Consider the following 16,726-nt stretch of genomic DNA (forward strand, 5'->3'; position numbering starts at 1 on the left):
ATGAAGCCACAGACAGTTATTCATCCTGAAAAACATTTTGTATTTTATTTTAGGCATCTTCAATTTTTAGTGACTTCAGAGACCCATTACTCTGTCTCTGTATCACCTAGAGTGTTTCTGACACTTTCACAAGAAACTTCAGAGAGTTTTCTTTCTGGCAAGACCTCATGCATGTGTGTAGTCAGAGCGGTTCAGAAGCTATAGTCATTTTAATTTGGGTATGTCATTTTAGGCGTTTTTGCTATAAAATGGGGGTGGAGTGCAAGAGGTTAAATTTTTTTTATTTTTTTTTATATATACTTTATTAATCCCCGAGGGGAAATTCAATTTTACACTCTGTTGTCAATTACACACAGGTCCGAACACACACATGCACAAACTGGACCTATACATGCACTAAATGGAGAGATGTCAGAGTGGGCTGCCCATGACAGGCGCTCCGAGCAGTTGGGGGGTTCGGTGCCTTGCTCAGGGGCACCTCGGCAGTGCCCAGGAGGTGAACTGGCACCTCTCCAGCTACCAGTCCACGCTCCACATTTTTGGTCCGGACGGGGACTTGAACAGGCGACCCTCCGGTTCCCAACCCAAGTCCCTATGGGCTGAGCTACTGCCGCCCCCAAAACCAGTATATCGCTGCAACCCTAGTTGGTATGAGAAGGTGTGATGCTACTTGTCACCCTGTAGATAAAAATATAGTAAGATGCACTAATTATGACAAGAAAGCACCACAGCAACATGAGTAACCTCTTCAAACATTTAAAACAACCCAGCTGGACCACCAACGTCATTAGACGATGATATTTGGTTGAATTCAGGTGTTAATGTCAGGGGAATTTAATCAACTCAATTTTCATTCGAACCAAAGTTTAACATCTGTCCAACATAAGAGTCCAAAGTCTTTCTGATTAATATTGACGTTAAAAGTGTAACAAAAGATATTGGTGTCATATTGAATTTTCAAAAAAGAGTTTGGTGTCATCCATCCTGACCATGCATCACAGGAAACGAAACTGCTGCATTGAACAAAAAATAAATCAATAAAATTATTGATAATATTCCAACTTTTCTTTGTCAACAAAAGTAGAGATATTAGTTTTTCTTCTTCAACAATACTGAATGTTAATATTTTCACAGTTTAATGACATTGTGTCGTCCTAGTCATGGAAAAAACACATTTAGTCACAGTTTTTATTAATGAAAGTAACGCTGATATCTGGATATGATTTCATCTTCTTTTTAAAATACACATCTACAAATGATGTTTATGTTTCAACTTGTAAACTCCACTAATTTCCTGCTGCCCACATTAAAGCAGAGAACAAGAAAGTTCTGTCTGAATCCTGAAAAGTTATTGTTTGGCTAATGATTAACAGGAGTATCTGTGTGTGTGTGTGTGTGTGTGTGTGTGTGTGTGTGTGTGTGTGTGTGTGTGTGTGTGTGACAGTACTCATTGATTTGTTATGCAAGGAATGTCTTTGATGGGGCTTCAGTGTGGACGAAAAGGCGTGAAAGTCTAATCCTTTCCCACAGGCCTGCCAGCGCCAGCTCAACCAGCAGCAGACAAAGACCCTCAGCACACACACTCACACACACACCACCACACACACACAAACACACCACACTGACATACACTACAACCCCTTTCACACATGCAGTCTGTCTCTGACCTGTAAGTAACACGTACAGCAGGCTGCTGTGTGTTACACCAGGCTTTCCCTTTTTTCTGTCCATGTGCCTCTCTGTCTGTTGATGTTTTCACCTGATATCCTCAACACACACACACACACACACACACTCTTCTATATAGCCCGCTTCATACTAAATGTATGGAGTGATGCGAATTTCAATCATTTATATTATTTGATAAATAGTGTTTTTACTCTGTTCAGCCTTTTAAAGGCAATCTGACATTCATCTGAGAATTTTTTTTTATAGCTTTGTAGTTTTGGCTTTTGTTAATCGGTCAAGACTACATGCGGACGTAACAGTTCTGGGGACTCCTGTCTCCTGTCTATGTTTGTAAGTTGAAACCATTTCCCTCAGTGGAAACAAAGCTTCTATTTACTTTAATTTCACAGATAAGAAACAATAAATTGTGAAGACAATAAAGCCTCCACAAAAATAGCATTTTAAGTCTTGTGTGTGATTTATCCTGGCTTCATATGAGCAGAGGAAATGTCCGCTCGTCGCTAGGCTAATTTATACAATGTAAAATGCCATAGGCTTGTGCTAATAACGTTAGCATGTTGTATTTGTGGGGAAAATGTGTCCAGATAAAGACAAGTGTTTGTCTGTGAATGCTGCGAGTTATAGTGAAGCTGATTTGTGTTTGAAACTGTCTCTATTAAGCCATGTTTAATGTGTGTTTAACGTCTGTTTAATGTGTGTTTAATGTGTGTTTAACATGTGTTTAATGTGTGTTTTACATCAACTAAACTTTGCAGCACTTTCCAGAAACCCTGCAGCCGACTAGTGTTTTGGAGGTGTAACTGCAGAGTGACACAGACACACCACCGCACAAGTATAAATGCACACAACGGTGAAGGCCATGTGTGTAGGCTACTGCGCAGGCTCTGTATAGAGCTGACACACAAGTATAAATCACACCTAACTCATTCACCTCCCCTCCTGCCCATTATATGTGGACTTTCTCTCTCGTTAGATGCGCAGAGTGTCAAAAAATCCGGCTGCCCAGAGGGTCTCATATTAACACTAAAGGGTGCTTTGATGCATCAGTATCTGATGCTGAGGGCTGCTGACCAAGCGTTGGTATTTGGTGAGTTGGGAGTGAGACTGGGCTGGAAATAGGGTCTTTACTTCAGTAAGATTTCTTTAAAGTAACTACTTTTACTCGAATATGATCCCAGCTGACACTGGGTGAGAGGCAGGGTTCACCCTGGACAGGTCACCAGACTATCACAGGGCTGACACATAGAGACAGACAACCATTCACACTCACATTCACACCTACGGACAATTTAGAGTCACCAATTAACCTGCATGTCTTTGGACTGTGGGAGGAAGCTGGAGCACCTGGAGGAAACCTACGCTGAAACTCCACACAGGGGCTCCCCCACCCCAAGGTTCGAACCATGAACCCTCTTGCTGTGAGGAAACAATGCTAACCACTGCAGCACCATGCCTCTGAATACACTGTTATCATAACTGAGTGAAACAAACTGCTGAAAAGATCCAGGGTGAAATGATTGTTTCCAGGAGCAGTTAAAAAAGTCTGTATGTGCAGTAACGAAGGCCCCAAACAGTTCACGGAGGAGTAGCCTCAAAGTGAAACCAGTTCCAGGGCTGACACTGGGCGGTGGGTTTGCGTGTTAACATGGCAGTTTGCATGGAAACAGAAAAGCCGGCGGCTCCATGCTGAACCAACTCACACTTATTTGACATGCGATAAACTATTCTGGTCCTGTCACAGGTAAGTGTTTGTGGTCTGAGAGCAGGGAGAGACATTACTGAGCAGACCACATCAAACACAGAGGGAAGTACTTCCAGGATCCGTCCCGCAGGAGGGAGGAGAAGGAGGCGCTTCACCGAGCTGCTGCACTTTGATCACTGCAGGTTTGTGAAGGAGAATGCAACTCTGGGACTGAGGACGTTGATCGTTTGCTCATGTTTCGCTCATATAGTCGATACCCTTATATCTAATGACAGTTTACATCTCAGGGCCTGTTAAAGCCTTTTTGGAAATAGAGCGACAGTGCATAGAAACTGCACAAAGTAAATAAATCACAAAACAAAATAAAATTAAGAAAAAGACATTTAACTCTTCTTTTATTTCATGTCTCACTTCAAAGTCATCAGAATCCTGTGCTTGGTCAGTGACTTCCAGCGTCAGACACCGACAAAAAAAGACATCCGTTCACGACGGTATGATATGTGGCCGGTTACCCAGCAGCTCCTGGGGGAAACGTGACGGGACCACAACAAAAGTAAAGGCAGTACAAGTCCAAGTGGGGCGTGCAGGGTGGTGGGTGGGTCCAACAACCACCGACTTTCATCCAGGAGGCCAGTGTTCACCTCCTGTAAGACTGTAAAGCCAAACCTTGGCTTTTCCTAAACCCAACCACATGTACTTGTTGTTGAAGGAAAAAAAAAACGTCAATTTGCAGAGTTGTACCAACATAGTGCTTTTATTTTGAAAGAGACTGTATGCAAACTGTACATTTCCTGTAAAAACAGAAGTGTATTTTGAAAACAGACAATGCATGTAACAGGCTGAAGATGACACGGCGTCCCAGAACGTCAACAACCAACACACCCAGGGTACCTTGGACGTCATTTCCGGACATGGAAAGTCCATGACCAAACGTGGACATGTGACGAGGTCGCAGTGAGAATGTGTTGTAAGGGTGTAAACAACCATTATGTCATCCAGTTCAGAAACACACACACACAAAAAAAAACACAACACTTTTTAAAGGTATAAGTTAAAGATTTTTTTCATGCTCTGAGTAAATATATTTCTCTTAAATTTTGGTTTCAAGTTAATTTAAATCGGTGTTAACGAGCACTTCTACTTCTCTAAGATAATCCATCCACCTGACAGGTGTGATATATCAAGATGCTGATTCAACAGCGTCATTACTGCACAGGTGTGCTTCAGGATGGTCACTATAATAGGCCACTCCAAAATGTGCAGTTTGATCACACAACATAATGACAGTGATGCTGCGCAAGTTGTGTTGGTTTATGTAAATGTTTAGTAACATCTGGACAATAAAAAGCAATAAAAGCATTGATTTAAAAAACTGCAGTTCTTTGAATGGCCACCAGAGGCTGGCTCCAGAAGCCCCCTGTGTTAAAATGCCCAACTTTACAGCAGAAATAAACATGTTTACAGCCTGGTACAAAAAATGGTTTTGGAAAATGACAACTGTACAGGGGCTGATTTTTTTTATAACTCACCACTTTACATTTTATTAAGGCATAAAGTTCTGCATAATCAAAGGCGGGACACTTTGAGTGACAGGCTGTCTGCTGTTAGTGTCCTCGGCCTCTCAGTCAGATCCACCCCTCGCTCCTCTACTGCTCCAGCCTCTCACCCAAATATGGTCACTTTTGGTTCCAAAAATCTAAGATGGCGGCAGCTATTATGCAGAACACAAACCGATGGGTGAAGTCATGGTAGCTACGTCCCTTATTTTTGCACTCTGTGGTTTTAAAAGGAAAATGTATTTGTGTGGATGAAGCCTAAACCTTAGAAGCAGAGGGTTGACCCCAAAAAGCAAACAAAAAGAAACTTAGGCCATGTCCACACAGAGACGAGATTAGGTGCATCCGCAAAGGTTTTTTATTGTATAGACCTTTCGTAAACACAGAACCAGCGTTTAAGAGCTCAAATATGCCAACTTGTGAAACGGGGTCCCAGAGTGAAAAAATCTGAAGACGCAACCTTCACATTTCCGTATTTACAACACAGTACGCCTCTTTTCTGAAAGGATGACGCCATAACTCCACCTCTGCCTTAACCAACATGCGCTAGTCAACATTCTGTAATCAAGTGTGACCCTGCCATCTTCTTCTTAGTGTTCGTTTACATCGCACAAGTTTTATGCGCATGCTCCGTTTCTTATTCTCTGTTTTTGGTGTACTCTGTGGCAGCGTTGCAGCGCCACTTACAGGCCTTGCATATATACTACAGCATTTTCAGTGGCTTCATGTTTACGTACACATATCTTGAGACGATTCCGTGTTTATAGAAAACTTTTAAAAAACGAAATCGGTTCCGTCTTCGTGTGGATATGGCCTTAAAGTCGCAGAGCTTTTAACCACATGTCACAATCTTCATTATCAGCAGATAGAGAGTGCTTGGTTATCATCATCATCATTATAATCAAAATTTTTTCGACCATTTTTAACATTTCCATGAATTTCTGTGTCCATACGATTTATTAACAATTATGTTTCAAACCATATAAATATGATTTTAATGTGCATAAATATATATGTTATTAAACTGGATGAGAGCTGAGTTTAATCTAAACTATGTGTGTTCACTCAGAGGACACCATGTTTGTCTGCTGTTCTCCATGAAGCCCCCCTTCCTCCTCCTCCTCCTCCTCCTCCTCCTCCTCCTCCTCCTGGAGCTGTTGGTGTGCTTGTGGTGAAATCCGATGCCACCATTTCATTCAGAGGGCTTTTCTGCTGCCGGCCGGCCGGACGGCAGCATTTGTCACCACTGCTTTTCATGTCACCACTCACCACCTGCTCCCCACATTCCTCTACATTCTCTCAAAGACCTCAGTCCCTCCTCCTCTCCCTCCTGCTCTTCCTCCTCATCTTTCTCCTCTTCTCCTCCACCTCCCTTTTTCTCTTCCTTTCCTTCTTCATATGATTATTATTCCTCTAACTCCTCACCCTTTCTCCTCCTCTTCCTCCTCTTCACTTCGCTGCGGCTACAATCGATTCTTCTCTCTCTCTGTCTCTTCGGTTTCTTCATTTGATAATTGCTCACTCTGCCTCTGCCTTTGATTTTTTTTTTTTTGACTTTAAGAGGGTACAAGTCGTACTAAAACACTCAACTGAATGCAGCCTCTCTCATTTGGCCCCTGTCACCCTCCACCCCTCCTCCGCCCCGCCGCCTCCCTCGTTCTCTTTTCTCTGTTTGCCTTCAGAAGCTGCCGACCAGAAGACAGCGTTCACCTGCTGCCTGACACTGCATAAACCAGCTGCTACTGTACCCCAACACACACACACACACACACACACACACACACACACACACACACAGTCCTGTTGGGTTATTGTCAGTGAGTTCGGACATGGAATAAAAAGCGGGCTGGCTGACAAAGGCTGAAACAGTCCCTCTGGTCCTCTCTGGTGCCTCCTGATGCTGCTGTTGTTGTTTTTGTTGTTGTTGAGTGTGTGTGGACTGAAGAGCGGCAGCATGTATATGTAGTGACAGTCGAAACATGTCAAGGTAAACTACATCTCCTTAAAAACTCATTGTCTGGTAAAAAGAAACTTTCTACACTTAATCTATTTTGAGCAGACAAAATAAACCTAATTACACCAGCATGTACACACTCTGTACGTACAGTACACTGTTGACAGCAGAGGCTGGTGACCTGGCTTTATTTAAAGAGAGGGACAGGAGTTTAACATTAACCAATGGCTCCCCATCAGGAGACAGACCCGATCAAAAACCTATTGGCCTCTCTGCAGTTCACTCAGAGCAGGACATGATCTGCTCATCACAGCAAACACAGTGTTGCTGTTCTCTTTGTTCTGTCTAAATAAAGTTTGGACTCGTACAGTAAACCAGTCGCCAGAAAAAAGGGTGGCATTATACATTTCTGCAAACCATGGATCATGTTACATTTGCAAGTTGATATGTACCAAATACGTTGATGATGTACGTTCGATAACGCTGTGGTTAATGTGGTTAGGTGTCGGCACAAAAAACACTTGGTTATAATTAGGTAAAGATATTGTTTTGGCTTAAAATCCCAGGAAATGCAGCCATGTCTCTTGAAAAACAGCCACTTTTTCGTGGCAATATCCCCACTGGAAACACACCAACATGTTGCTACAAAACACCCACATATGGAGTATAAAAAGCCGATGGAAAAGCACTGACAGGTCACTACAAAACACCCACCTTGGAGCAAAAAAGCCGCTGGAAGAACTCAGTGTGCCCCTGCAAAACACCCATGTTTGGAGCCTAAAAAGCCACTTGAAAAACACAGACAGGATGATGATCGGGGCTTCAAAAGTTGCTGGAAAAAGACTGATGGGTCACTACAAAACACTGATGACTGAAGCCCAAAAACTGCAAAAAAAAATTCTATGGGTCAATACAAAACACCCATGTTTGGAACCTGAAAAACCAATTAAAAAAAAACATATCCACGGGTGCCTGTGAAACAGAGATGTTTGAAGCCTTAAAAGTTGCAGGAAAAACTCTACAGAGTGCTACAAAACACCCACATTTGAAGTCTAAAAAGCTACTCAGAAAACACTGACAGGTCGCTACAAAACATTGACAATTAGAGTCTAAAAAGCTACTGTAAACACACCCATGGCCTGCTATAAAACACCTATATTTAGCATCTGAAAAGTTGATGGAAGAACTCAACGGGCCCCTACGAAACACCCATGTGTGGAGCCTAAAAAGCTGCTCAAAAAACAGATTGCTACAAAACAGTGACATTTGGAGCCTGAATATTATGGAAACACACCAATGACTCGCTATAAAACACCTACATTTGGAGCTTAAAATTCAGCTGGAATCTCAGCGCTGACTCACTAAAACACAACTGATTTCGTTGTTTGTTGGTCTCAAACAGTGGTCTGCAGCTTTGCAAGCGTCTTCTCTTGGTGTCACACCTTCCACCATCCCATCCACCTCCTGATGACAAAGTCAGCTTATGAACTACGTCAAGTTAGAAATGCTGATGTGATATAGATAAAAAGTGCAAATGTAACATATCTGTAGTTTGCAGAAACATACAATGCCAATATTTTCCTCTGGCAGTTGGGCTGCGTTCAGGAGCAGAGTCACCATGTATCCATCCTGCTGCAGAGTCTAATCTTGGTTTCTTTTACTCAGGTAGCAAACTTAAAGCATCTGTGCCGACAAGTTTTCCTTTAATGACACCACACAAGGTATTATGCATGCTGCAATTATTATTTTTTTAATGCAACACTCTGGCAGGTCACAGTCTCCTGTGGTTAGCGGGGTGCTGGTATTATATCCATGCTAACAGATGTAGCTTATACTCTGTGCTGCTGGACTATATTTGCAACACTTCTTATAGCTCGAATATAAGCTGACAGGAACTACTTTGAGTGCATGAGCTATAAATTACAATGTCCTCTTAACACAAACTGCATCTAAATGCAGCTATAGAACTGTGCAGTATGGATGAATAGAAACATAAACTTCATGAGACAACCCAAAATTCTCATTTGGAGGTTTTCAGGTGGTCCCAGACGTCAGCTGAGGGTTCGGAGATCATTTTTAACCCTGATAGGATTGTATTGTATCTGGAGGAGAAGATGGAAGTGGATTGTAACATTATTACCCAAACTGTCCTTTCTAAACATCCATCGCAGTTTACAGACCTGCTTCAAATTTGACCTGCTCTGCTTGCCGTAGATGTGCATGCACTTTTTTCAGTTGACAGTTTGACAATTCAGGTGTTGCTGTTACAATGCAGGGTAAGTAATGAGGGTGGAAGCTGTGTGAGCTCACAGCACCATATTTTCACTTCACTTTTTATAGTGGTAAAATAAAAGGGAAGCCACAGCTGCTCAGAAAGTTTCAATGTGGAAACATAACAATCACATTAAACATTAATTTGTGCCCTAGATCATCACACAGTGTGTCATCCACCAATCAGCCAATCAGTTCTTTATTTCTTTAGAATTAAAATGACTGCAGTAGTTTATTTACCACTGAGCAAAGCTCATCTCAGCTTTAACTAATATCTGAATGACAGCATCGCCCTCTAGTGGCTCGCTGCTTGTATAGTTTGTCCAAGGACGACTTTCCTCCCTCTGCTGTCAGTTTACATCCCAGGTTTCTGTCACTCAGAATTTACTTTCTCCAAATGTCCATTTTTCTGCCTTTTCATGTTGTGCTTTACCTAATCACACCTGTCAGAGCAGTTCATGTCAGTGTTTTCATGAACTCACTGTAAACAATGAGACTGTAGTTTTAACCTCTGAAACTGTTTCAAACCGTCGATATAACTGTGACTGCAGTGCACTGAATGCAACACTAACAGTGGGGCAGCAACTGAAGATGAAAAATGTATCTACATCAAAGTGAATGTAAGGTCACAATGTGATCCAGTAATAATGTGGTCGATGTTTTGCACTTGAAAAGGCGTTGAGGTTAAAATACAGTAGATTCTACATTTTTGACTTCTATTTGAATCTTTGGCTCGACTGGATTCAGTTGCTTTATTCACAGACACTGGGCCACTGAAAGTCTGTTAAAGCGCGTTCAGACGAGACACACTCTTTTTAAAAGCTCACTTTGATTCTGCACCACCATCCTGCTCACTCAAAAATATAGTCTCAAATATGAAAGGTATTATGCCACCAATCACATCACAGGTAAGTAATCATTGTTCATTGATCCTGTGATCAATTTAATTAACTAACTATTTAATAAAAAGTAGGAACTGATCAAAAATTCATGATCTTTCCAGGGGGAGGGTGGTATGACATATTTTTTGTCATGGGAGGAAATTAAAGGACTTTTATTCAAACCTGTCATTGCACCAGGCAAAAAATAATGCACTAAAATCAGTATTGTGGGTTATGATTGACTCTTATCAGACTGGGATAATAACAGCAGAATAATCTCATCACCTGTTAGTATGTTGAAAATGTTTCAATATATTTTTTTAACAAATGGAAATTAGTGGTGTATGATACAAGCTGACATGTAAAGGGTTAAAATTTGATTAAATAATGATTTGAAATTAATTAAAAACATTTTGATAAGAAGAATGAAACAAAAAACCCTGGAGATATTGATCAAAAATGTCCAAAAATAAATAGTGACACACATGGTCCTTTGACAAGTTTGTGGTCATAATGATAATGTAGGAAGTTTCTTCTTAGCAGAAAAAATAAGTTTTCTCTCAGCAGTGCACAAAGGTTAAGCACAAAGATTCCACATTATGTGCATTAACCATCTTAGTGGGACTTCTCTACCAAACTGACAGCTGTCATGTGCACAGAGTCACAGTGTTATAATAAAAAAGGTTTTATTCTGAGCTGAAGGCGTCTTAATGTTGTGATATTTAATGTGAGGGCAAAAACACTGTTCAAAGACATGACTGACAGCACATAAAAACTTTACATCGTCCTGAGTAACAAACTAATGTCCAACCTGGATTTGATTCTGACAGAATAAAAATAAATGAATACACTTCGATGCACGTTTCGGCACAGACTGAGCCAATGAGGTAATGAGACAGCATGTCTGCCTCTGTCAGAGAGAGGAGACGCAGAGAAACTCAGGGTGTGTTGAAGAAAAGGTTAGGTTAAGTTCACAGAGTCAGTTACCGCAGTAACCGACCCAGAGTTGGAGATGCATCTGTTTCTGGAACTGAAAACCCAGAGTTTCCCTCATCTCAGGATTTCCTGTCACTAAACCCCCTCTGGAATACGCCCCTGAACACAACACTGACTGTACTGAACACAACACAGCTCCAACAGCACCACAAAATGCAGCCTCCAAACTGAAGTGTGGTGGAGCACGGAGCAGCGGACACTGAAGATAACTGGAGCACATGAGTAAAAGTATTTGGCACAAGTTGTTCCATTATTTCAGTCACTGCAGTTTGGTTAAACCTCACAAAGAGTACACACACTTCAGACACCAAAGAGCAAACTGTGTTTCTATTTTATCTGAAGATTTTAATTTGGTGTCTTTGTTGTGTTGAGTATTTTTGAAAACAAAACCCTGATCATTGTCTTTAACAGTCTGTTTATTACATTTCTCATTTTCAGTTCAGTTGCTTAAACATCACTGCAACAAATCCACTCATTTCTACAGTCAAGCAAGAAACAGTGTCTTTCTCCTGTTCCCAGTCTCTGAAGTCTTACTGGGACTCAGTTCCACACTCTGCAAGTTCAACAGTAAAGACTGACTGCAGTCGTCTCCTCAGATTATCCACTTTGATGAGGACTGCAGATTCCCACCAGACAGCAAGGATAAAGACTCAAAGAAGACTGCTTCACACTCCAAACCCTGAATGAATCCACTGCAGACCGATCCCAGCCGCCGGGGAGACTGACTCCAGGACTGTCGGCTGACTGCAGCTCAACTTCCCTCTGCTCTGTACAGGACACAGAGGTCGGCTCAGCACCTCCTCCTCATCAGGAGCGACTCAGAAAGAAGTCCCTTCAGAAGTTTTGACGTAATTGTTGAAGTCAGCCGAGACACTCAGCATGGAGCAGACCTGGACGACAGCAGACAGAGGTTAGCTGCTGTGCAGGACATTCATGGTCAGTACGTTTACATGACATCAGAGAAAATGAATTTATTGTGTCAGTGTGCCTAAAACCAGACTTTTTAAATACATGTAAACATGTTAGTCTGACTGAAAATGTCAATCAGACCCAAACTGGCACTCTGAGCATGCTCCACAGTTTCCGCCCCGGGCTTTGAACCAGAAGTCCCATAGCTTTAAATGTGTAAGAGAAGAAGAAGCCGGTAACAACATGGAGAAATCTACATCCAGAGGCTGTGACTTTTTGGACGGACGAGGAGACACAGTTCATGCTGTATCTCCTCGTACAGAGCTGTAAAGTTGTCCACCATGGTACCAGTTAGCGGCTAGCTAACCGTAGCTAAATTGTTTGTCCATTGTTTGGTCTGTGACGTAATAGGTCAACAGGAAAAAGGTCCAATACTAACAAGCTGGTGCACAGTGACTATCCTCTGTTCATATGGATGTATGTATGGATAGATTTATTTATCCCCGAAGGGAAATTAAAATTTCATAGCAGCTGATAAAAACGTCAAGACACAAGCACAAAAACATAGATCACAGGAACATAGAATACAAAAACAAAGTGCATGTGAAATGGGTTAAAAACAGCTGTGAGAAATCTGGTGGGCGGGTGAGTATTTACAGTTACAGGGAGGCGTTGTACAATTGTATGGCAGCAGGTAAAAATGATTTGTTGTAGCGGCCCTTCAAGCAGCGGGGCAGAATGAATCTCTTGCTCAGTCCATACAAACCTCGAGACATCTGTCACCATGACCAAAATCAAGTAAATAAAGTACCTGTCTGAACTTGGCGCGAAGTTTCTCCATGGACTCCGGTAGCTTTGGAGACTGCGGATCATCATGAGGGGAGTTCTGGATCAAACCCAGCAGAGCCTCCAGCGCCTTCATACGCTTCCTGACAGCACACACACACACACACACACACACACACACACACACACACACACACACAAAACTTGTTAGCTGTTGTTAGCCTGGATTAGTTAAGCCATGTTTGAAGCACAGTGCTGGGACACAGGTTCAGTTATTGCCTGCTGCTTTTAGCTCTTAAAAACTGAAGCAGAAAAAGGGTTCATTTAAATCATCTGCATCAGTATGTAGGTTATAAAGTGGACATCGTACCTTGATTTGGCATCTGTATTATGTTGGAGGAGACATTTCCACGTGATGGCGAACCCATAGTAGAAGGAAATCTGTAGGTTAGAGGGCGAGAGACTGTGAACTGATGAACAGACTCAAAGCAACACAACCCGACTTAAATAAAATAACAAATAACTGCTGACCCTGTCCACTTGACCATGTATTTAATGTAATGTTTACAGACAGCAGGGTCATAGGGACCAGTTCTGATTAAAGTTCAAACATATTCATACAGAGGGACATCTGTCAGTTATATTCTGTGCACCAAAATAAAATAAACAGCACACTGACCCATGTACAGTCTGGTGTGATGGGGCACATTCTGGCGCTAAGCTACAGATCAACATGGCAGAAATATTCTGTGTTAACTCACCTCAGTGGACAGTTTGGCCCCGTGAGAGGTTCCATGTCTGCGTCCATCCTGCAGTCCTCGGCGGGTCCCTTTCTCAAACCCCTCCCGGTAGCCCTCACTCCTGAACCTGAAAAACAATCACACCCTCACTCAGTGGTTGAAGACTATTTTTATCATTTCTGGAATATGTTGGATGATGCTTAATGGGGGGAATGCAAACTATCTGAAGTTTATAAAAACTTGTACTGAATTCGCCTGGTCTAAGTGTCCTCTTGTTGGACACAGCCTTGGAGCTTATCTAGCCCATTTCCCACTGGACAAAAAACCCACCAACATCTTTTGTATTTCAAGGGAAAGGTAACAATTGGCATTCACTCCGGGGACCAATGACTCTGCAGTAGCCTCACAACGTCCCGACAGAAAGTCTAGCATGTTTGATTTTTCTTTAAGTCGTTCCCTCTGTATTTTTATATTTTTACTTTTAATTTGCTCCTGTTTTATGCATCGTGCCGTCATTTCAAACTCAACACTTCCTGTATCTGTTAAATATTAAAAGCCCATCATAATTTCAGTTAAGAGAATCTCTTCATTTTCCTAACAGGCTTTTATTATGAAACATTTGCAGGAACTTGATGTGGAGGATTCAGTGACTTGTACAGTTTGCACACGGTGGCGCTTTTTACGTTACTACAATAACAGTTCGGGGCCATGAACACCCACAGTGACTGAAATAATAGTAATAATACTAAAACTAGGACAAGAGTAACCTGATGACATCACACACATCGTGAAAGACGAGCAGGGATGATTGGTGGACCAATGTGTAGTCAGTTATGACCGTCGGCCAAGTCACGGCAAGATTTTATGACTCCACAATCACCTAATCTGACACAGTGACTGTGGGAACAGACAAAAATATGTAGTATGAACTTATTTGTAGCTTCAGGAGGGGTGAAACAAAAAAAACAAAGTAACACCTCAGCCACCCCCCTCCTCTGAGAAATAAATAACAGTCCCTAATTATCATGTATAACATTATAGATCATTCTTTAGTATTAAAGTCATCAGATATTTTACACTAACCTGAATGTTCTCATCTAAAATCAGAATTATATCAACACATTTTCATCATAAATCTAAAAGTGAGACATGTATAAAAAATGAGTTCAACAGTCTAATTCATCATCAGTTAACTGTCGTCAGAGCTTGATGCTGTGACAACAGATAAACCACATTAGAAGAACTAAAAACATCCAATGTATTTGTCATATCGTCGACGATATAATCTGAATAACTGTGTTACCTGTGTACAGCGTGATGTACGGGGCCCAGGTAGGGACATACCGCGGTAAACAACAAAACAAAACACTCTACTTCCAGAAAACTCACTTTTCATCCGCCAGAAGAATATTATCAAACAGATCGTCATATCCGGAGCCGCCGTCCATCTCCACTGTATTCTGTAAACACTCTTTACACAGAGTTTAAACAGCTGTGTGTTCCTGACGTTTTATAAAACTCAGATGTAGACTGAAGACTGCTGACTGACCGCTGCTGGGAAGCTTCCACTGGTTTCCACTAGCCGGCTCTACTTCCTGTATCATCGGAGCGGTGCTGCCCCCTACCAGCCTGGAGGGGAACAGTCACTGCAGTCTGCATACACTCAAACAGGAGTCTGTAACTTCTTTTCAACTCTTCTGGATTTATTTTCAGTTGGATCTCCGACGCCATTTTGACAAGAACATTTCACTCAAAGAACCTTATTTGTTAATAATATTAAAAAATCCAAATGTATCTAAAAATGTACAATATATAATTAATTTGCTCATTATCTTAGCTACATTTTATATTCATAAAACAAAATACTCAAATAAATTGCCCTTGTAATAATAATAATAGTAATAAAGTGACTCATTTTTATTGTTAACTAGATTGATAATGTCATCACACTTATATAGTGCTTTTCAGAGTCCTCAAAGAAGAAGTGAATGCAGCTGGAGATGACCAGTAGCCCAGTCTCCAGGTCACACATCAGCTGCTGATGCCTTTTTCCTCTCTTTATCCTCTTAAAATCAACCTGCCTCTCAGCAACAAGCCTATTTGTTATAGATGAGGGCACTTTTATTTTTTAGCCAGCGAGCTAAAGCTAACAAGGAGAGGGAATATTGTGAACTGGTGTTTCAGTTAAAGTGTGGTCTTAGCAGCTAGCAGTTACAGCGAGCTATGGACTTACACGTAACAATATCCACAACTTAATTATTTTGAAAAACTATTTTGATACTTTTCATCAGTAAACCCATATGGACGAAAGGAATATGAAGAATTGAGAAATGGACACATTTTTCTCTATTGCCACTTTAAAAGTAGAGAATTGATTCTCTCATTTTTATTGGTATTTGGTTTATTGGTTTTTATCTGGTTTAACAGCATGGTAAACAAGACAAGTCTTGTTTACCATGCTGTTAAAACGGAATGAATTATAATTTGGTGGTCATGGTTTTCTTAAAATAAACTCAACGATTGAATTATGGAGAATCTAAGTGAGCTAAGGATGTGTAGTATGTCCATACTGACAACATTTTAAACATTTGTATGCAGGATATAACCAGTGTCGTAGGTATAGCAGGTACCCAACAACCCCACGGCCCAGTGGACTGACATTGCGCTAACATTTCCAGGCAGGCAACTGGCCATGATTCTGAATTGCGGAGATATATCTAAACTCGGCAGACATGTTTGTGTCTGCTGTCATTTTCAGCTATAGCTGTAAAGTTTAAAGACAAAATGTTCCAACCCTTTGTGTTGTGCGTATAATGTACTGTGTAGCTTTGCAAGCATCGCAACTCGCAACTCGACTTGGACTTTTAACATCAGTGACTTGTTACTTCACTGTGTTGATCAAGTAATCAATTAATCCTTTTCAGATCTACAAAACTCGGGTATTTGTCGTAGGTCTGACACAGTAGTTTTCAGAAAAGTTGAAAAAAGCTCACTCTATATCAGCTGGACAACCTTGATGCTGTAATGCCAAATACTGTTGGTGTGTACTTTAAGTACAGTACTATTAATGTTGATGAAAACCTCCAGCTGTCATTCAGCTGAAATCTGTCCCTCTAACAGCAGATGGTGCTGTGAGACAGGTGGAGAGGTGACAGGAGGTTTCTCCAGCTGAGTCTCATCCTGCTGGACGAACCTGTCTGTAGATTCTATCCTCTCTAGTCCTCTGAAAAGAAGCCAACAGC

At 41.4% G+C, this 16,726-nt stretch overlaps 1 protein-coding gene across 1 annotated transcript; it reads right to left on the reverse strand.

Annotated features, from left to right (window-relative positions):
- Positions 1-11,447: 11,447 nt before the first annotated feature.
- Positions 11,448-15,066, reverse strand: lto1 (LTO1 maturation factor of ABCE1). The gene is made up of 5 exons (XM_050052319.1): positions 14,874-15,066; positions 13,506-13,611; positions 13,115-13,185; positions 12,770-12,887; positions 11,448-11,939 (listed from the first exon to the last, which is right to left on the reverse strand). Exons 1-5 carry the CDS (start codon positions 14,930-14,932, stop codon positions 11,868-11,870), a joined length of 426 nt encoding a protein of 141 aa, XP_049908276.1. The 5' UTR covers positions 14,933-15,066; the 3' UTR covers positions 11,448-11,867.
- Positions 15,067-16,726: the final 1,660 nt, after the last annotated feature.

Source organism: Epinephelus moara, chromosome 1 (assembly GCF_006386435.1).
Source record: "Epinephelus moara isolate mb chromosome 1, YSFRI_EMoa_1.0, whole genome shotgun sequence".
Taxonomy (NCBI): Eukaryota; Metazoa; Chordata; class Actinopteri; order Perciformes; family Serranidae; genus Epinephelus; species Epinephelus moara.

Bases quoted from the DNA above. Each gene is read 5' to 3' on its own strand.
- lto1 (XM_050052319.1), bottom strand. From the start codon at position 14,932: ATGGACGGCGGCTCCGGATATGACGATCTGTTTGATAATATTCTTCTG. The intron at 13,186-13,505 runs GTGAGTTAACAC...TCTAACCTACAG, and splicing joins GGGCCAAACTGTCCACTGAG to ATTTCCTTCTACTATGGGTT. The intron at 12,888-13,114 runs GTACGATGTCCA...GTGTGCTGTCAG, and splicing joins AATACAGATGCCAAATCAAG to GAAGCGTATGAAGGCGCTGG.